The sequence below is a fragment of the Jaculus jaculus genome, chromosome 16 (genome assembly GCF_020740685.1).
Source record: "Jaculus jaculus isolate mJacJac1 chromosome 16, mJacJac1.mat.Y.cur, whole genome shotgun sequence".
In the NCBI taxonomy this organism is placed as follows: domain Eukaryota; kingdom Metazoa; phylum Chordata; class Mammalia; order Rodentia; family Dipodidae; genus Jaculus; species Jaculus jaculus.
This window is the reverse complement of record NC_059117.1, coordinates 19,618,447-19,639,828: the sequence shown is the minus strand read 5'-3', so window position 1 is coordinate 19,639,828 and position 21,382 is coordinate 19,618,447. Positions and strand designations below refer to the sequence as shown.

The following is a 21,382-nucleotide window of genomic DNA, read 5'->3' as shown; positions in this document are numbered from 1 at the left end:
CATGCTTTCAATCCCAGTGCTTGGGAGGCAGAGATAGGAGGATCACCATGAGTTCGAGGCCACCCTGAGACTACATAGTGCATTCCAGGTCAGCCTGAGCTAGGGTGAAACCCTACCTCTAAAAATGAAACAAACAACAACAAAAAAAGGCATGACCTTTTTCAGAAACTGCAGATGAACTAAAAGGGTACAGGAGGTGAGCCTGTAATACTAAAAGGAACATGTTGTTTGCAAAGTCTATTCATCTGGCTATGGGCCTGACTGATGTCATTTGGCCCCAGGATTCCGAAACAAAAGGGAGTTTCATGGCCTGAGGAAGGCTGCCCCTGCACCAAAAAAAAAAAAAAAAAAAAAAGTCATTCCCTTAATGTCATATGTCACTCGCAACAGCAGGCAACCAACTGGGATTCCAAACCCAGGCTTCAGGAATCTCCTCCTCCTCCATCCTTCTCTTTTTAGGAGAGCCCTCAAGACTGGATACATGTGGATGGGCACACAGGAGATGCCAGGGATGGGTCAGAGACCAGGAGAGGAAGTGGAAGTTGAGGAGGAAAGTGTGGGGGACCTTCCCCTGAAGTAGGGGAGAACACTAGTAACATATTTGCTGAAGGACCCACTTCCAAGATGGCTCACTCCTGCCGCTATTGGGTGGAGGCCTCGGCCCCTTGCTCTTAGTACTTTAAGTCTCTCCACAGGGTTATGTATTACCTAGCAAATAACGTTCCTTGGAGGAGAGAGAAAGAGAGAATGTGAATGTCAAACTACACTCTCTGGCCAGACCTCAAGAATCATTTCATTTTAGTTTGAATCTGAGTCTGGCCGGGCATGGTGGCGCATGCCTTTAGCCCCAGCACTCGGGAGGCAGAGGTAGGAGGATCACGTGAGTTCAAGGCCACCCTGAGACTACATAGTGAATTCCAGGTCTGCCTGAGCTAGAGTGAAACTGTGCCTCAAAACAAAAAAAGAATCTGAGTCTGACTCCCACACAGGGAAGGCAGTGACGTCTGTAGCACAAAGGAAAGGGCATCTCTACCAACGGTGAGCCTCTGGCATCCCCATCCTGCCAGGCACAGAACCTCTGAACACAATGACTAGAGCCTTTCGCCCAAAGGTGAAGGGGACTGTCGCCCTTAGGAGTATGGGGCTGTGACCTGACTGAACCAAGAACAGGTCACTAGGTAAGAGGAAGGGGAACTGAAGACTGTTATTATTACTATTATTATTATTGGTATTATTATTAATAGCTTCCATACTTACAGACAATAAACCATAATAATTCCCTCCCGCACTTTCCCCTTCACAACTCTGCTCTCCATTATATCCCCTCTCTTCCTCCATTAGTCTCTCTTTTATTTTGCTGGCATCATCTTTTCCTCCTGTTACGAGGGTTTTGTGAAGGTATTGCTAGGCACTGCGAGGTCACAGATATCGGGGCCAGTTTCTATGCAAGCGGTTGCATTGTAAGGAGTCCTACCCTTCCTTCGGCTCTTACATTCTTTCCGCCACCTCTTCCACAATGGACCCTGAGCCTTGGAAGGTGTGACCGAGATGTTTCAGAGCTGAGCACTCCTGTCATGTCTTCTCAGCACTGTGGTGCCTTTTGAGTTATCCTGGTACCGGAAACTCTTCATGCATGGGCTTTGAGGCCCCCATCCTATGGGGCCCCCACAGGCCCCTCCTCTCGTTCTGTCTGGGGGTTGACTTGCTTAGAAAGGACTGAAGCCACCTGTGAGATCCAGCTCCTGAGAAGAACTAGCTGGGGGAGCAACAGAAGGCCACACCAAGCCTTTCCTTCCAGAATGTTCAGCTTGCCAGGTCTCTGGAGGGCAGAGACTGAGGACAGTGTCCTAGAGTAAGAGGGGCCGGAAGGAGAGGGTGTCAGGAAGTAGGAGTCGGAAGAGTCCCCTGTCACCGAGATGCTTCCACTTGTGAACATCCCCCACTGGGACCACAGTGAGCTTTTGCAGCGAAGGCTTCTGTGTCCCACCAAGAGCTCCTCTGTTGGGGGATAGAAGTCCACTGTACTCACCCCGGCTCCTTTGGGTGATACTGGGGAGCAAGCAGTCTTCTGAGGACACAGAGCCATCGGTGGTCATAGCCCACTGTCTGCTCCTAGCTCGCCTGTCCTCCCTGGGGGATAAGCTAATCAAACTTGCTGATGGTTTTACACTGAAAAGGAGATAGCTAATAACTTGGATGACAAGTATTAGAATACAATGTGATGTGGATAAATTGGGCCCATGTATTAAGAGCTATAAAATGAGATTCCATCATGGCATGAATAATGGGGACTGTGGAAAGGATTAATCAAACACCCCATTAAAAGGTATAGGAATTCCGGTCAGCCCGCCCCTGTTCAATTACACTCCTGCCCCCTCCCCACCTTACTCCTCCCCCCCCCCCACCGAAACTGCTTTCTGCTGGGAGAAATATGGAAACGAGTTCAAAGGAAATAATGGAAAAACTGGGACATGCATTTTTGCTAGAACAAGATCATGAAGACAGATGTAAGCGAGCAGTGTTTAACGTGTGTGCTTTTATGGGGGGGGGGAGGCAATTGGCATGAGTAATCATTGACAAATGTAATTTCCCGAGGAGCCCTGTTGATACCATTCAGCAAATGCCAACAAAGCATTTACTTTCCAAAGGGAGAAAGCAAGACAGCAAGAGAAATGCAAGCATCTCCCGGAGTGGACCCGAGAGCCGCCAAGCCCTCGAGCAGCAGCGAGAGGTGTGAGCGCGCGCAGTGCGGAAGACCATGCGCAGCCCCCGGAGAGACCGCGCAGGACTGGCCGCTGCCCGCGGAAGCTTCCTGGAAGTGGAGACCCCGGCAGAGGGCTTCGAAGTGTGGACAAGCCTCCGCGTGCTGCAAATGCGTGAGCACATTCTGGTGACAGGGTCTAGAGAGGAAATGGGCTTGAGCGCAGCAGGGGCCACCTGTAGGGTTCTCTCCATTTCTACCACCACCACCACCATCATCCTGGTCCGAGCTGCCATCACTTCTCACCTGGACAACTGCGAGGCCCTTCCGGCTGTTTTCCCTGCTTCTGTTCTTGCTCCTCTACAACCCATCGCACACCCGTCAGACTCCAAATCAGAGTCGATCATGTCATTCTCTTGACTTGGGGGCTTCCCATCACGCTTAAGCTTAGTAGTGGAAAAAAAAAAAAAAAAAAAAAACCACCTCACTATTATGGCTACAAGGTCGTGTGTGGTCTAGGCTATAGCCGGTGCCAGGCTCCCTTCCACTCTGTAAACCAGTGCACCTGGCCTTGAAGCTTCCAGTACATTGGGTCTTCCTGCCACAGGGCCTTTGTACATGCTTTGCCCTCTCTGAATACGATTTTCGTTCATCCTCTTCCCAAAGTGGACTGACTCATCCTTCAGAACGTATCTTAATGAGTACTTCCTCCTGGACCCTTCTCTGATCTTCACATCTTGAGTAGTTCTCCCTTGTGTGTTGAAAACAAATTATCTATTGTGTGAGCATATGTATGATGTCTGGCTCCCCCCAACTACAGCAATGAGCTCTGTGAGGGCAGAAACTCAGTGTTTCCATCCCTAGGAGCCAAGCACAGTCTCAGTAAATGTGTGTGGACTGGACTGTGGCATTTAATTAGGAGCAGCAAGACAAACGGAAAAATTATCCTGACCAGTATGCAGGAGCGTGCCATTACAAATTATTAACGGGATGAAAACCTGAATTCATGCCCAGACCCTGCCACCTGCTGGTTGTGTTGTTTTAATAAATTGCAGGTCCTCTTAGAGTCTCTGTCCTCATCTATAAAATGGGGGTATTAACAGTCACTGCATATGGTCCTAGTGAGAATGTATTGAAATAATATATGCAAAAGCATTGTTTCAACTGTAAAAAAATGAGGCATAAATATACTTTGTCACTTTCCCAGTGCCTAATACATTAAGTCCTTAAACATATATTGGATGGATGGATGGATGGGTGGATTGGTAGATAGATTAACAGTTAGGGTACCAGTGCAGATGGGAATGGAGAACTTGGAAGCCAAAGATCAGGGACCTCCAGGAGCATGAGGGGCTTCCGCGGTGTCACATGCATGAGGGAGGGTAAAATCATTGAGCCTGGGTGAGAGAAGCCACCGACCACCTCAAGGTCATGGCTGCTCGGCCTCCTCGTGTTGCCCGCGATGTCACTGGCATACCTTCGTTGTAATGTGGTCACTGCTGATTTTGATCTTTTGCGGGGGGGGGGGGGGGAACCAAATTGATTTGCACATACAGCAAAACTGTTGAGATTTCCCCCAGCTGCTACCAGCACGAGCGGACGTGTGAAGAAGTGAGTGTCTGAGGCTGAGAAAATGCACTAAACACTCATTTTAATAAGGCCTAGAAATCTTCCTTCTTTAATAAATCGCACATGGATAATTGGCTTCAGAGTTAACTCCCTGTGCCCCGGTAGGAATAGAGCTGTAGGTGCAAAGACTGCTGGTGTGAAGCCTGTCCAAGAGCCGCTGCACACTTCCGTGTGGCTCACACCCCACCCTCTACCTCCACCTCTGCCCCCTGGAGTAACTCGCATGTGCATACCTGTGCGTGGGCACGCATGCGCGCGCGCGCACGCACGCCCCTGCTGCCCAGGCTTCTAATCCTTTCATCTGGTCACTCCTCCATGGGAAGACCCAGGCCCCCCTCTCCCTGCCGCCACCTGGTCCGGCCCTTAACAGTGTCTGGACACAAGCCCACACCTGACATGTCATACATGACTCTTTTTTTAATATATATGTTTGTTTTATTTATTAGAGAGAGAAGGGGCACACCAGGGCCTCTAGCCACTGCAGAGGAACTCCAGACACATGTGCCACCTTGTTAAATCTTGCCTGTGTGGGTTCTGGGCAATCAAACCTGGGTCCTTAGCCTTTTTAGTCAAGTGCCTTAACCGCTAAACCATCTCTACAGCCCGTAGATGACTCTTTGAAACCTGTGATGTCTGTATCACCTCCTGACTATTTGAACATTCATCTTCACCCCAAATATGACTGATAACAGGAAGAACTAAGGGAAGGGTAAGGACAGACTACAGACCAGAGACCACCAAATATTTTATTTGATGTTGTAGAATGTGGAATTATGGGTGTCTTTATTATAGAATGTGAAATCATGTGTATCTTCATCCTTTTCCTGTGGCTGTAACAAAATGCCTGAGGCTGAGTGCTTTATAAAGAAAAGAGGCTGTTTTTAGCTCACACACAGTTTGGGAGGCTGAAAGTTCAAGGTCAATTAGTTTTATCTGTTTGGTCTCTCATCACAGCTTCCTGGAGACTTCACCACCTTACCAAAGAAGGAAGGGAAACTGCAAAAGGGAACATGTATATGGGATGGCCTTGCTTTTAACTGTTCACTCTCCTAAGAACTGACTCACGTCCTTGAGACTAGTAAATCCTGTCCTGGGGCAGTGACCCATGACCTAATCGCCCCGAAGGGTTTCATGCTGGAACCAAGTTTGTGGCACCTGAGCACCTTCTTATCATGTATGCACAAGCCATCATGAAAGAAAAGGAAGGCAGTCATTAAGAGAACTTTTGCATGGGTGGAAGAATCCCGTGGTCCCATCCAACAGGGACAGGGCCACAGGTGCCTCCTCCTCCTGCACGTCTCTCAGGTTAAGGACTCTCTCTGACACACCTATGTCATCAGTACTTGGGGATACCCACAGTGTGCCAAGAAAGCATATCGGAGGCTTTGGTCCATCTGCCAGTGGCCCAGCCTCGAGAAAGACCAGCACCCTCCAGACAGGGAAATGCAGGGAGGGGAGCGTAGACACCACACACCCCCCTCTGCCTGCCTGCCACGATGGGCCCTCGAGAAGCATAAGCCTAGGTCCAGGAGGGCAGAGCCATGTGCCAGGGCTAGAGGACAGGTGAGCCCCGATCTGTCCCCCCACTCACTGTCTTCCAAAGGAGCAGACACAGAGCTGTGAGTCCTTCCACGGGGCAGGAAGGAACAGGGCGTAAGAGCGTGGTCATTCAGAACCGGGCCTCTGGCTTAAACCTTCCCGTGGGTGGAAGATGAATGTCATCAGACATTGGCAGAGAAATTGTAGGAGGATTACACACCTTACTGCATGATGCATGCTGAGCTCAGCCCGCCCAGTGTGAGAAGCGAGCCAAGAAGCCATTGACAGGCTTATCCCCTGTAAGCAGTGGGTTCCCTTCAGACATCACCTCTGGGGCCCAGCTCCGCCAGCTCTCTGCTGTGGGAGACACGATTGAAGAGGGCCTGGGGAAGGGGCTCAGAGAGGAGCTTTGGAGACAGAAACTGCAGCTAGAAGGAGACGATGAATGCTTAGATCTGAAATATCAGAGGTGCCCTGTCACCCAGCTCGGGTCGGGGGAGGGGTCCCAAGAAGCAGTACCAAGTCTTTCAGAAAGGTAGACTAGGGTGATAGCTGGGCGGGGGAGAGAAGCTCTTGAAATATATTCACCTGTTCAGCTAACAGTAATTTAAATTAATTTGGCTTTGAGAATTTTAAATGCCCACGTTGGAACCATTGGGTGTACCCTGAGCATTGTAAAAATCTGGGTTGGAAATCTCTTCCCCGCTACATTATCAGAGCAGGAACCCAGTCTTGCAAGTAGATTTGTCAAACTCCTGAGCTTAGGAAAGAAATTGTCTGCCTGTCAAATTTGCGTGTTCTGCTCCCAACTGCCTGTTCCCTCCCTGTCTATCCTGCCCCACCTTCTCGCCAGTGTGAGCAAGGAGGTGGTCTCACAAGACTGGTTTCTGTCACAAACACAATTCCTAGGAGAGCCGAGGGCAGAAATGAGAACACAGAACCAGCCTGTGATCATTTAAGCCCTCTGCCTAACTTCTGTTACTCCATGCACATGGTTTGAGACCCCTTCGTGGCTGAACCACTCTGGTTGCAATACAGTCTTCAAGATCATGTCCGTAGCCTGTGGAATTTGAGAAGTACCTTGACAGTTGAGTCTGTTTTAGTCAGATTGGTCTGTTTTCAAGCTTTCTTCCCTCTGCAAATTGAAATAGATCCCCCCCCCAACCATACTTAAGTTTTAAATATATGAGCTCCTATCTCTTAGTATGACACAACCCATTTCTTTTGTCCATTGTGGGTGCCATGACTTAAGGACACATAATTTAGGGCCCTGGACTTATTAGGGGTGTCTAGAGGTCACCACTAAGTGGATAGGCTCTTTATTAAGTCAGAGTTCGATAAGGGCCTCTGGAAAAGACTGTGATCGTAAGGCCACCTGCCGAGATTAGAGAAAGGGGAGAAAAATGTTGAAGCTTACTCTTTTTGCTCCAAACCCTAAGTAAATGGCCAGATTTAATCTCCCTTTCATCTATAATTTATATTTATTACATTTGGTGAGTGGCTAGTGGTTTAGATTCGTAGGTTTTCGCTGCACCGGCCTCCTTATAATGTAATCATCTTTGATGAAGCCTAACGTATACAATCCTGGGTCCCGGAGCGCAGCATGATGCCAAACTTCATCGCAAATGTGCTCCCTACTGAGGCAAGCTCTGTTGAAAAACACTAAAGAGAGGCATTCCCGGGCCACCCCTGGTTTCCAATGTGTGTGGATGTGTGCGTAGAAATCACTAGTTCCGCAGAGAATCCCCAAACCACACTTTCCTTTCTGCCTTCTTACTCCTGTTGCCAGGGATGCCTTGGCCCACAAACTCATGAGAAAGTAGTGGTGATGTGTTGAGCCTCCTTAAGAATGTGGCTGGCTCCAAGGCTCAGGGTCCGTTGAGGAAGAGGTGGCGGAAAGCACGTAAGAGCCAAAGGAAGGGTACCACTCCTTACATACATTTGTCCGGGCAGAATTTGTCCTCGATAGCCAAGACCTCACAGTGCCTAGCAATACCCACACAAGACCTTCATAATAGGAGAAAAAGATGATGACATCAAATTAAAAGAGAGACTAATGGAAGGAGGGAGGGGATATGATGGAGAGCAGAGTTATGAGGGAAATGTGGGGGAGGGGGAGAGGAGGGAAATACCATGGTTTGTTGTCTGTAAGTATAGAAGTTATCAATAAATAAATATATATACACATACATATATATACATATATATACATGTATATATACATATGAATGTGGCTGGCCAACAGGGCAGTTTTATTAAACTTTTATTTGTTTATTTGAGATGGGGGAGAGAATGGGTGTGCCAGGGCCTCCAGCCACAGCAAACAAACTCCAAATGCATGTACCACCTTGTGCATCTGGTTTATATGGGTCCTGGGGAATCGAACTGAGGTCCTTTGGCTTTTCAAGCAAATGCCTCAAGCGCTAAGCCATCTCTCCTGTTTTAAACAGGTATCATCTGCATCAAAAATGATAGCTATGGCCATATCAGGAATGCAGGCTAGATACCACAATAGTCAACAAATTAGTTTTTTTTAAGTAAAGAAATAAATGATAAGGAAACTGAATGCTTAAAAAGCACATAAAGGGCTGGAGGAATGGCTTAGTGGTTGAGGCACTTGCCTGCAAAGCCAAAGGACCCCAGGACCCACGTAAGTCAGACACACAAGGTGGCACATGCATCTGAAATCCATTTACAACAGCTGGATCCCTTGTGTACCCATTCTTTCTCTCTCTCTCTCCCTCTCAATAAATAAAAATAAAATATTTTTTTAGAAAGAAAAAATAAAGCGTATAAAGAGTAAAGTGTGGTAGCTCATGCTTGTGATCTCAACACTCAAGAGGGAGAGGCAAGATGTCTGGGAGGTCAAGGCTAGCATGATCTACATAAGTGAGTTCTAGGCAGCCTGGGCTACAGTGTGAAACTCTGTCTCAAAACAGAACAAAATGGGGCTGGAGAGATGGCTTAGCGGTTAAGCGCTTGCCTGTGAAGCCTAAGGACCCCGGTTCGAGGCTCGGTTCCCCAGGTCCCACGTTAGCCAGATGCACAAGGGGTCGCACGTGTCTGGAGTTCGTTTGCAGAGGCTGGAAGCCCTGGCGCGCCCATTCTCTCTCTGTCCCTCTATCTGTCTTTCTCTCTATGTCTGTCGCTCTCAAATAAATAAATAATAAAAAAAAAAAACAGAACAAAATAAGGTATATGAAAATGGGAAGACTGACCTAGTAGACACCCAAAGATGCACCCCTGGGTGGTAGCACCTGAATCAGCGAGGGGTTTTGAGGGCTGTAAACAATGGCCTGGCTCTTTGGGAGGGAGAGGCTGCTAGTGGCCGGGAATAGGCACAGGCCAGACAAGTTGGCCCAATTCTGTCCCTTCACCTAAGTGTGTGGCTGAGGAGGGTCCCTGGCCACTGTTCCTTCCCAGGGCAGTGCATTTGTTCTGTTTGGCCTTCGGCTCTGACACTTGACTTCACAGAGCTTTTTTGTTGTTGTTGTTTTTTAATGAGTCCACGTGGGATCCACACATCCTTCTGCTGTCTTTCAGGAATTTGGCTTTGGGGGCGGTGTCTTAGAATAGAATATGTTTCACTTTTCTCCCGGAGAGGGATCTGAAATCCAGCTGAAGCTGCCCGATGGGTTTGTCAGCGGGCTTGATGAGGCCTTGGGGCTTCCTCGGACGAGGGCTGCCCAAGACAGCCGTGCTTCCTTTGGTTCACTTTTGCAGTCAGTCAGCAAACCCAGCTCCCCTAAACCAAAGCCGGGGCCCTCCCAAGAGCCTCATGGCCCACTCTCTGCCACACTCCTGACCTTCAGTTCAGAAAGCACCTAGGTTTGCTGGGAGACTCCGCTTGCTGGCAATTCCTAATTCCTTTGTCCGTGCTGTCCTCGGAATTGCCAGGATGCCCGTTCTAGGTATGGTTTTTGGGGTCTCTTTTCAAATGCCTCACCCTCCAGCTTTAAAGCTTTTGTCCCTATCAACTGCAAATCCACACGGCTCTTAATAAGTTGAGTGGACATGTCAGTATGGAGTAGGGTCATAAAGAGTGGGTCTCGGGCTGAAGAGGTGGCTTAGCAGTTAAGCACTTGCCTGTGAAGCCCAAGGGCCCCAATTCGAGGCTCGGTTCCTCAGGACCCACATAAGCCAGATGTGCAAGGTGGTGCATGTGTCTGGAGTAAATTTGCAGTGACTAGAGGCCCTGATGCACCCATTCTCTCTCTCTCTCTGTGTCGCTTTCTCTCTGTCTGTCCATTGCTCTCAAATAAGTTTTAATTTTAGCTTTGTTTAAAAAGTGGGTCCCCAGAAACCTGAGGCTGGAGCGCAGGAAGGGGCCCAGAAGACGACTGGCAAAAGTCTTGTCATTTCTTTTACTTCTTCACACAGCTGTCTTAAACAACTTACTGATGTTTTCTGCCTGAAATCTAGAATCCCACAAAAGCACAGGCCTGTGCTGACTTCCCTGGACTTCGTTCATAGTACAGATATCCACTTCCCTCTGAGCCCATACCTGCATCCATGCCCATTTAAGAATTAATGGCTAGATTCTGCTCCATGAGCTCAAGGCCTGGGTCTGATTTACCCATCATTTAATTCCCAATCCCTGGCACAATTGCTGGCTCATAGTAGGTGCTCATTGAGCACTCAGATGAGCAAAATGAACCCCTGATAAGGAACCAGGCCGACAGCCTTAGCCGAAGACATGGCACACAGGCCTCTCAAGGTGGGCAGTGAAGACATGTCCATTGTGAATCTTCACGTTCCTTAGGGATATCTGTCCCTGTCACCTCCACCCCTGAGCTTTTCCTTGTAGGAAGCCTAGGGCTGTCTGTGTCTCCCTGTCCTCACTCAACAAGAAAGCTAAGCAGTGTGTGGCCTTGAGAAGTTGTCACCCTTCCTTGCTTGGCACAGCACTTTGAGGGCCCTGAGGTGAGTCTCCCACACATTGTCTCAATTGTGCCAATACAACAGCTCCATGACACAGCAGAGACATTTGAGGCTGAGGGGTAAAATGGTTTTTGGGGATAGGGCAGATGACTCAGGGGTTAAGGCACTTGCTTGCAAGGCTTAATGACCTGGGTTCAATTCTCCAGTACTCACATAAAGCCAGATGCACAAAGGCATGCGTGCCTCTGGATGGAGTTCATTTGCAGTGGCTGGAGGCCCTGACATACCCATTCTCTGTCTATCTCCTCTTTGTCTGCTTGCAAATAAGTAATAATTTTAATGTCTTTTAAATATTTATTTATTTGTTATTTGAGAGAGAGAGAGAGAGAGAGAAGGGGCGCACCAGGGCCTCTAGCCATTACAAACAAACTCCAGACGCATGCATCACCTTGTGCATCTGATTTACTTGGGTACTGGGGAATAAAACTCCAGTCCTCAGGCTTCGCAGGCAGTCGTCGTAATGGCTAAGCCATCTCTACAGTCCTAAAAATGGCTTTTGGGAGGCAGAGCTGTAACTAGAAGCTGGGGCTTGGAACCCCCTTCCCCAATACACAAACACACACACACACACACACACACAGAGCACCCTTTCTACTTTACCATTCTAGCCACTGATGGAGATTCAGCTTCCTCTGTGTTTCAGGCAGAAGCAGCCACAATCAGCAAACAGGGTTCACTGTGCTCAACACCACCGGATTCTGCGGAAGCCAGGAAAGACTCTTGGTGTCGCGGTACTCCGGAAACGTTAGGAGCGCAAAATGTGGTGGCTACACGTCTGGTCTGCCATCTGCAGTAATGGGGAACATAAACAGCATACACCCAAGTTCATCACAAAGACCACATCTTAAACCTCATTCGAAATGACCGTACCATAGACAGGGAAGACAAAGTAGAGGGCAGGCTGGAGAAATAGCTCAGCAGCGAAGGAGCTTGCGCACAAATGCCAAGTTTGATTCCCCAGTACCCACGTAAAAGCACAAGGTGGCCCATGGGTCTGGAGTTGTTGGCAGTGGCTAGAGGCCCTTGCATGCCCATTCTGTGTCTCTGTCTCACTCTCTCTCCCTCCCTCTTTCTGTCTCTCACTCTCTCATAAATAAATAAATGCATAAATAAATGAAAGTAGAGGGTCTGGGGCAATCTGCAGCCTAGCCTATCACTTTCACCTTGGAGCAGTGGTATCTCGGAGGAGGTAGGGTTACTGCTCCCTTGCCGTCGAGCGACTGCGCCGCGAACTGTCTTCTCCCACACTGTTTCTCACCTGTTCTTTCGCTTGATGTTCTCGTTGGCCTAACAGAACTGCCAGAGAGTGGGGCTGGTTGATCAAGACTTAGAAAAGCTACGCGATTTGCTCAGGGTCCTGCGGCAAGCTAGTGTCGTCCGACTCTAGGACCTAAGCCAGAGCCCCACCCGGACCCTGTCTTCCCAGTTCTTGTCCTGCCCTGCCCAGGGACCCCCGCACCCAGGGACCCCCGCATCCCACCTGCAAGCCTGCGGCACTGGCTCCCGCTGGCTCTGCTGTCGTATCGCAGTGGCTCAGTGTCCGCTGATCATTCTGCTGTGTGTAATCACTTAATTAGTTTGCACCCACAAGAAAGAGATGCTTCATGTAGAAGGAGCTTCATAGTGAAAACGTGTGAGTCGTCGTTTGCCAGGAGCTTGATGGCATCAGGATGAGCGCGGGGTCCTGCAGCCCCGTTGTCCCTAATCCACTTCGCACCGAGAGCACCAGGGACCAGTCATGCCAGGCGCAGCCATGTGCTGAGTACCGCAGCTGCGTTAGCTTAGGGACGACAAGCAGATGCGTTGAGGCAGGATCACAAGACACACGTGAAGAACTTAGGGGTGGGGTAAAAGTACCCAGAAGGGCTGGGGATGTAGCTCAGTGGTATAACACTTGCCTAGCGTGTTCAAGGCCCTGGGTTCTGTGGGAACGAGGGAGGGAATGAGCAAATGAACTAGAGCATCTTGTGCTCCTCTTGGAAGCAAGAGAGTTTTTTACACAGCTGGGCGTGGTGGCACACACCTTAATCCCAGCACTCAAGAGGCAGAGCTAGGAGGATTGCTGTGAGTTCGAGGCCATCCTAAGACTGCATAGTGAATTCCAGGTACGCATGGGCTAGAGTGAGACCCTACCTCAAAAAAATAAATAAATAAATAAGCCAGGCATGGTGGTGCACGCCTTTAATCCCAGCACTCGGGAGGCAGAGGTAGGAGGATCACCGTGAGTTCAAGGCCACCCTGAGACTACACAGTGAATTCCAGGTCCGCCTGGGCTAGAGTGAGACCCTACCTCAAAAAAAAAGCAAACAAATAAATAAATAGAGCTCATCTTCTTGGGGCCCAGGTTGAAGTTAGTACTGAGGTGCCTCTCCACCTCGGCTGCACATTGGAGTGACCCGAGACACCAAAATGTCACCCATGGGTTTCAAAGCTCAGCCTAGCCGGAAGCCCCGTGATCAGATGGTGTTCAGGAGGCTTTGTCACGTGTCCCCAGGCCCACACTGACTACATCTCCCAGAATTCCCTGCCCTCCAGGCTGCTAACAAAAGAACAGGGAAATTTGAAGGTGGAGAGAAGCTGCTTCGGAAATCATCTTCAACTCTCCTACCCAGGTGTATGTGTTTAGCTCCCTGGGAAAATAATTAAACAAATAAAATACTAAAACCCTAGCTACCGGACATTCCTATCAAGGTCAAGGGCAAAGGCCACAAGGAGTGACACAAATCCTCATGTGGCGCCAGCCTGTGAGTTCTGTGTTGCTTTTGGTCACCCCCACCGTGCACCTCTTTCCCTTTCCTAATCGCCTTCCCGGTATACTTCCCACCCAAACATCAGGCACAGAAGCATTAGCTGTGTAGATCCCGTCGAACCAGCTTTGCCAGGGACCTGTAACGAGTCCACATGTCCAGACACGCCTGCACGTGGATCTCCTTCCTGGTGAGTCTCTGCTTCTGCCATGGGCCCCCGACTGGTTGGGTGTTGGCGGAATTGTGATTGAATGGACAGTTGTTTTTAGCCCCGGCTGGCGACCCACTGTGAGAATGACTTCCAGGCTGGAGAGGTGGCTCAGCAGTTAAAGGTGCTTGCTCACAAAGCCTGGGGGCCCCACTTTGAATCTTCGGTACCCATGTAAAGCCAGATGCACAAAGTGACACATGCGTCTGGAGTCTGCAGTGACAGGAGGCCATGATGTGCCCATGCTCACACTCCTTTTTGTTGTTGTTGTTGTTGTTTTGTTTTGTTTTTCCAGGTAGGGTCTCACTCTAGCCCAGGTGTACCTGGAATTCACTCTGTATTCTCAGGGTGGCCTCGAATTCACAGTGATCCTCCTACCTCTGCCTCCTGAGTGCTGGGACTAAAGGCGTGCGCCACTACACCCGGCTTTTTCACTCTCTATTTCTCACAGATAAATAAATAAACAAATGAATGAATGAATTCAAAATAATGGCATCCAACTGGCCCTGATTGCAGGGGAGTACAGATCTCACCGCTTCTTGTCTACCTCCTACCACCTGCCAGGTGACAGCTGAGGGGCTGTCTTTAGAAACCAAAGGTAAATCTGTCCTCCTCGTAGTATAAAGGAGACCCAGGGGAGAGCCTTCTTTTAAACCTATGGTGTGTGCATTATGTGTGTGTGTTCATATGTACAAGTGTGAGCATGTGTGCCACCATAGCTATGTGGAAGTCAGAGGGTAACTTCAGTCCTCACCTTCCACCTTCTTGGAGGCAAGGTGGGTTGACTGCAATAAATGCCAGGCTAGCTGGCCCCAAAGCTTCCATGAGATTCTCCTGTTTCCTCTTCTTACCCAAGGCATGCTGGAATTATGTGGACTAGCACTGCAGCCGTCTGGCTATATGAGGTTTCTGAGACTCCGAACTCAAATCCTCATGCTTGCTCAGTAAGCACCCCATCCACTGAGGCAGCTCCCCAGCCTCCATCTCCTCCCCCCGCATCACATTGGGAAATCTTAGTACAAACAAATGACTCCATCCCAGAGTGAGGAGTTTAAAAGCCTCCTTCGGGCCGGAGAGATGGCTTAGCGGTTAAGCCACTTGCCTGCAAAACCTAAGGACCCATGTTCAACTCTCCAGTTCCCACATAAGCCACACACACAAAGGTGAGGCAAACGCAAGGTCACCCATGCCCACTAGGTGGCACAGGCGTCTGGAGTTCAATTTTAGTGGCTAAGGCCCTGGCATGCCAGTTTCTCTCTCTCTCTCTCTCTCTCTCTCTCTCTCTCTCTCTCTCTTGCTCTCTCAAAAATGAAAAATAATGTATCCCTCCCTCACCTGGCCTTTGGGATTCTAGGAATCCCTTGACCTGGGTGCCTTTTCATCTATGCATGTTGTTTTATAACTCCTGCCAGTGTGATAAAGGACCCTGGATCACAAGATGTTCGCAGTGACAAACTGTGCGCCACCTGTCAAGCATGGGCTTTGTTTTGAGCAGCTGTGAGAGAACCCTTACAGATTTCGGAAAGAGTGATTGATAAAAGTGTCATTTTAAAAGTACTGTTACAAATATAAAATTCTAGGATCCATCATATTTAACTACTCACAAAATACATTGTTTGAAATGCTGACAGGGTAACAAGAGGAGGCCCTTGGAGTGTCCGAAGCTCCTGTGGTCCATATACTCTGCTGCGAGCCCGTGTAAGCAAGAGAGGGAAACAAGAAAGGCCCCGATGTTGAAAGCCAGGTCCATTCCTACAGGGCCCAGCTGCGATAGGACATGGAGACTGTACATTTATTAGTGCTGAGAAACCTCATGGCCTGGGGCCATTTTCCCAGCCTTGCATGTCCAGAACTCGGCCAACAGTGAGTTTGGACATGATGGAGGAAATTACAGGGATGACGTCAGACAGTTGTGTTTTCTTACGATCATCTCTGAGGCTTTTGGAGATTAAAAGATACCAGCCCCTGTGGTAGTTTGAATGGATAGCTCCCACCGTCAATACATTCAGGAGTTTATTAAAGCTTGTAACTTCGATCCCTGGCTGCCTGGCTGGAGGAGGTGTTACTGTGGTCCAACCTTAAGGTGTATTGGCCGCATTCCAGTCTAAAGACACGCAGAGAAGTGTGCTTGGGTGTGGTGCTGGTGATGGTCTCTCTCACTCTCTCTCCCTCCTTGGACCCGTGAAAGTAGGCCAGCTGCTTCTGCTGTTATGGAACTTCCCTCTATTGGTAAGCTTCAATAAATCTCTTCCTCCATGACTGTGCTTGGCTTGGACGTTCATCCCAGCAGCGTGAGGCCGTCTGCCTCAAGCCCCATCCCAGACCTGCCGTGTCCAGACTCCAAAAGTGATTTCCGTCCGTCCGTGTAAGCTCTGTTCATCCTTAAAACGCAGAGATGGAGTTTTTGCAACTTCTCTTTAGTGGCCCTTTCCTGAATGGGACAACTATGAACTTCCTGTTCCCATCCTCAGCCTCCAAATGACAACTTCAAAGCCTAGAACTCTTGAGCTTTCAAAATAAAGACAAAATAGGTATAAACCCTCTGACAGTCAAACCACAGGCATCTTTAAGCTTGTTTTGAACGTATCTCATTCTTGCCAGGTATGGTGGTACATATCTGTGCTCCTAGCACTTGGGAGGCTGAGGCACAAGGATAACCACAAGTTCAAGGCCAGCCTAGGCTACATAGTGAGACCCTGCATCAAAACAAACAAATTGAAGTTTCTTACTTATGTATTTACTTACACCATAATTCATCTGTGGTGGTTTGATTCAGGTGTCCCTCATAAACTTAGGTGTTCTGAATGCTAGTGTCCCCAGCTGATGATGGCAAATGGAAATTAAAGCCTCCTATAGGCAGTGTATTGGGGGCGGGCTTATGGGTGTTATAGCCAGTATCCCCGTGCCAGTGTTGGGCACACTCTCCTGTTCCTGTTGTCTACCTGATGCTAGCCAGGAGGTGGTGTCCACCCTCTGCTCATGCCATTGTTTTCCCCTGTCATCATGGAGCTTCCCCCTCAAGCCTGTAAGGCAAAATTAACCTCTTTTTTCCAACAAGCTGCTCTTGGTTGGGTGATTTCTACCAGCAATGCAAACCTGACTGCAACAGTAATGTTGGTACCAAGGAGTGGGATTGCTGCTAGACACCTAACTGTGTGGCTTTAGCCTTTTGTAACTGATTTTCAAGAGGAATGTGGAAGGATTTGAACCCTTGGCCTAAGAGACACCTTGCAGTACTGTAAGTACAGCTTGATGGACTGTTCTGGTCAGAGTTGAAAGACCTGAATACAGTAAGAACTATGGACTGTGAGGTTTGACTGATGAGGGCAAGGAAGAAGCCCTGGTCTGGGCTAGAAGCAGTTTGTGTGAGGTTTGCTGTTATGCCCATGTCCTGAGAATTTGTACAGGGTTGCAGTGCATAGAAATGGGTTGGTGTGAGCAGAGGGATATGGCACAGAAAGAAATCTTTGGGCCAAAACTCATGCCTGTTCAGCTGCAACCATATGAGAGATCACAATCATTGAGATTTGACCAGCTGAACTGCATTGAGACAACAGAAAGAATGTAAACTTTTTTGAAGGGGCCTGGATGCTTAAAGAGCGTCTTGTTCTTCAAAGTCTGCTTTATTTCCCCCCCCCCCCCGGATTAACAAATTGGTACCTTACCTGGTATTGTGGAGTATAAGAAATGCAGGAAAGAGAGGGTCATTGGGTTTGCAACACAGTCTTGTATTTTGGAAATGGCCATGGCAGTGTGAAGCAGGTTTGCTAGATGCCTGCATGGAGACCCGATGGAGCCTTGAGAATGAACTGTGGATTGCAGTGAAGACCCAGTAGAGATGCCAGAACCACGAGATGGCTGCTAAGGAAAGCTGCCAGCCCTGGATGAAGTTTTCCAAGACTGTGAGTAGCCTAGCTGAAGGGGTGGAATTGGAACGGAGGCTTGTTGTTGGTTAGAATTATCAGACTTGGAGATTTGTCACTGACTAGAGTTGTTAGACTTGGAGCTACAGAGTTTGATGTTTGCCCTGGTTGTTTTAAATCTTGTATTGGCTGAGTATTTCTTTGCTATGCCCAGTGCCATCTTTTGCAATGTGAATGTTTATTCTGTGTCATTATGGGGCTTGGGGGGTAGAATTTTTGGTGTTATGGCTCAGCTAAAAGATCTTGGACTATAGGGACGTTTGAACATCATTGGAATTGATAAAAACTATGGGGACTTTTAAAGTTGGACTGAATGCATTGCATTTTACATCATGTATGGTTATCAGTTTATGGAGGCCAGGGGCAGAATGTGGTGGTTTGATTCAAGTGCCCCCCATAAACTAATTATTCTGAAGGCTAGTCTCTCCAGCTGATGGCAATTGAAAATTAAGGCCTCCTTGAGGCAATGTATTGTTGGGAGCGGGCTTATGGGCACTATAGCCAGTTTCCCCATGCCAGTGTTTGTCATACTCTCCTGTTCCTATTGTCCACCTTATGTTGGCCAGGGGGTGATGTCCACTCTTTGTTCATGTCATCGTTTTCCCTGCCATCATGGAGCTTCCCCTCGAGTATATAAGCCAAAATAAACCCCTTTTCCCCAGAAGCTGCTCTTGGTCAGGTGATTTCTGCCAGCAATGTGAACCTGACTGCAATATCATCTTACTTTCCAGTACTGTGACTCTATCCTAAAGTCAACTTTTAAAGTCAGTTTTTAAAGCTAAATTTACTTTATTGACTGGTATGTAAAGCTACAAAAATTGCACGTATTAATAGAAAAACTATGTGATATTTTGATACATGTGATCATTGTGTAATCAGGCAAAACACATCTATCTGCTCCATGTATTTATCACTTACTTATGGTAAAGTCATTAAAAACTCTGCCATTTGCTTTTTAAGCTATGCAGTGCACAGTCATATCTGCAACCACTTTCTGTTCAGTACCGCCTATCTGTCTGTAACTTAATACTCATTAACCAATCTTGCCACGCCCCTCCTCCCCTTACTCTCCCCAGCCTCTGGTTAGTATCATGTTATTCTTAATTTCAAATCCCAAGTTAGGATCTTCCTCTAGCCCAGGCTGACCTGGAATTCACTCTAGTCTCAGGCGGGCCTCCAATTCACAGCAATCCTCCTACCTCTGCCTCCCGAGTGTTGCGATCAAAGGCATGTACCCACCACGCCCGGCTTTAATCACTATGCTTTGATCCTCTGGGAAATTCTTCCAGAACCCAAAACCCTCCCAAGTATCACTCTCGTATGGCTTGCTGGGTGTGCGGATGGAATTTAACCCAACATGAACGTTGGTCTTCCTCTGAAGTCATTAGTAAGACAAAGATAATGGGGGAACAAAATAGCATGGGCCATTCCAAAGTGAGAGGCAAATGCCCTGTACTTCCGTCACCCCCCCTTCATGCAGATAACTTGAAAACAGATCCCCAAGTGATGTCTCCAGCCCCAACAGCCTCCCCAGATACTTTGAAACCTCTTCTCTCTCATGCCTTTCCACGACAGCATTTCGTTTGTTTACACGGGTGGCTTCTGAGGCTGTCTAATAGTCCTCTGCACCTCCCAGCAGGCCAGCTCAGGGAAGGCAGACATACCCCTGTCCACGCCTGGCTCTGAGAGTTGTCTGGCTCGGCTCATGTGTAGCAGCTTTGCTGAGCAGCTGGCTAAGGTGTGCCCGCAGAGACACAGAGATCAAAACCCCAAGCCCCAGGCTGAAGGTGGAAGCCGCTTAGAAGCAGAAGGTTGAGCCTCCATCTTCTGACACCCATAACCAGGGCTCATGCAGCTGAAGCCACCCTCTGGCAGGAGAGGATTCCTGCGACATCAGCATGTGGCTGCTTGGATCTCAGAGCGCATAGCCGGAAGACTCTGTCCATTTGTGTGGCCAAAATGAAACGAAACTGTTAAACGTTAGAGCTGGAAGGAGACCACCCAGATGACCAGACTCAGGCCCGTGCCCTTATTAAGTAGAGGAACCCGGACCCACTGAGCTCAGGAAGTGGACTTGCCCAGAGGCCAACAGGTGGACAGCTGAACCACTCTCCTGGCCTCCTCAAGTCCAAGTCCAGTGTCTGCCCGTGCCCTGTGCCCGCCTTACAAAGGCAAACTAAGTCTGCCTTGAAGATGTCTTCTCACAGCTTTTTGACCTGGAGAGATGTCTTAACAGAAAAGGTGCTTTCTTGTGAAGCCTAAGGACCCAGGTTCTATTCCCCAGTACCCATATAAGCCAGATCCACAGGGTGGTGCGTGCATATGGAGTTCATTTGCAATGGGCACAGGCCCTGGCTTGCCCATTTTCTCTCTCGCGCGTGCTCTCCCTTTTTCTCTAATAATTTTTTTTTTTTTAAGATTATGAATGCTGGCACCATTAGAGGGTTACAAAGCCCTCCAGCCTGTCTTGCCTGGGAGATTCATGGCTCCAGCCCAGGCCAGGCTATGAGTTGGGGTAGGGATGTGTGTGTGTGTGTGCGCGCACGCGTGCGCACGCACTTTGTGTTCATTGATGTGTGTAGCACTGTAGAATCCAGAAGGGTAGACGGTGAGAACTGCCCCTCCTGTCCCTGCCTCAGCTGCCTAGTCACACTCTCCCAGAAAGTCTCCCAGAGATCAGCAAGTGCTGCCAAGCATGGTGGCTTTCCCTTGTGGTCCCCAACATGAGGAAGGCCAAGGTGGGAGGATCGTTGCAGATTTGAGGCCAGTCTAGGCACAAAGTGAAACTTTGCCAATAATAATAGTAATACTAGTAGTAATAATTCCCTGGGTGAGCGTGATGGCACACACCTTTAATCCCAGCACTGGAGAGGCTGAGGTAGGAGGATCCCCTGAGTTTGATGCCAGCCCCAGGGCTACAGAGTGAATTCTAGGTCAGTCTGGGCCTAAAATGAGATCCTGCTTCAAACTAGAGCAAAAATAAAATAAATAAATAAATGTTTTAAATTCAACAGGTGTTCATTGAAAATATGTTTTAATTGTGTCTGATGGATATGCAGGTATTTTTCTTGTCATTATTCCTTAAGTAAGTCAATATAACAACTACTTACATCGACATTATATTAAACATTACAGGTAACTCCATAGATGACTTAGGTATATGGGAAGATGGGTATAGGTCATATAAAGATACTCTACTGTTTTATATAAGGGACTTAAGCATCCTCAGATTTTGCCATTTGTAGGAATCATGACATAATCTTCCCTGGGGGATGTCGTTCTTTTAAAAACAATAAACAAGAAATGAATGTATATGTTTTAAATATTGTTCTAATCCAGGCCTTCTTTGGCTTGTTTTGTTGTTGTTTGGGGGGGGGGTGCACACGCACGCTTCACAGTGCATTTATTTGTTCATTTAACAGATATATATTGAGCTCGTGTTACTGTCCAAGTGCAGCTGGGAGACAGAAACCTGGTAGCTTCTGGCTTCTGGGAGCTTCACTGGGGATGTAAATAGTAAGCAAGCACGGGATTCCTGGGGGAAGACTCAGCACTTCCCCACAGGCTAGCCGGGCAGGTTACAAGGAGCCGGTAAGAGAGGACCTGTAGGAACTTTGACCCAAGGGCAAAGAGAGCAGCAGCTGGAAGCTAGGCCCGTTCCACTCCTGGGGCACCCAAAGGTGACAGGCTCGAA

The 21,382-nt window shown here is 48.4% G+C and overlaps 1 protein-coding gene across 7 annotated transcripts in view; it reads left to right on the top strand.

The window, feature by feature from the left end:
* The window catches only part of Atxn7l1 (ataxin 7 like 1), a 297,249-nt gene that overhangs the window by 124,330 nt on the left and 151,537 nt on the right, over nucleotides 1-21,382 (top strand). Inside the window, exon 4 of one of the 7 annotated variants that reach the window (XM_045135936.1) lies at nucleotides 2,649-3,765. The exons of the other annotated variants lie outside the window; for them this stretch is intronic. Within the exon in view, the coding sequence (XP_044991871.1) occupies nucleotides 2,649-2,737 (89 nt within the window). The 3' untranslated portion in view covers nucleotides 2,738-3,765. Of the gene's footprint in view, nucleotides 1-2,648; nucleotides 3,766-21,382 lie in introns of those variants that run through there. 7 annotated transcript variants of the gene reach the window in all.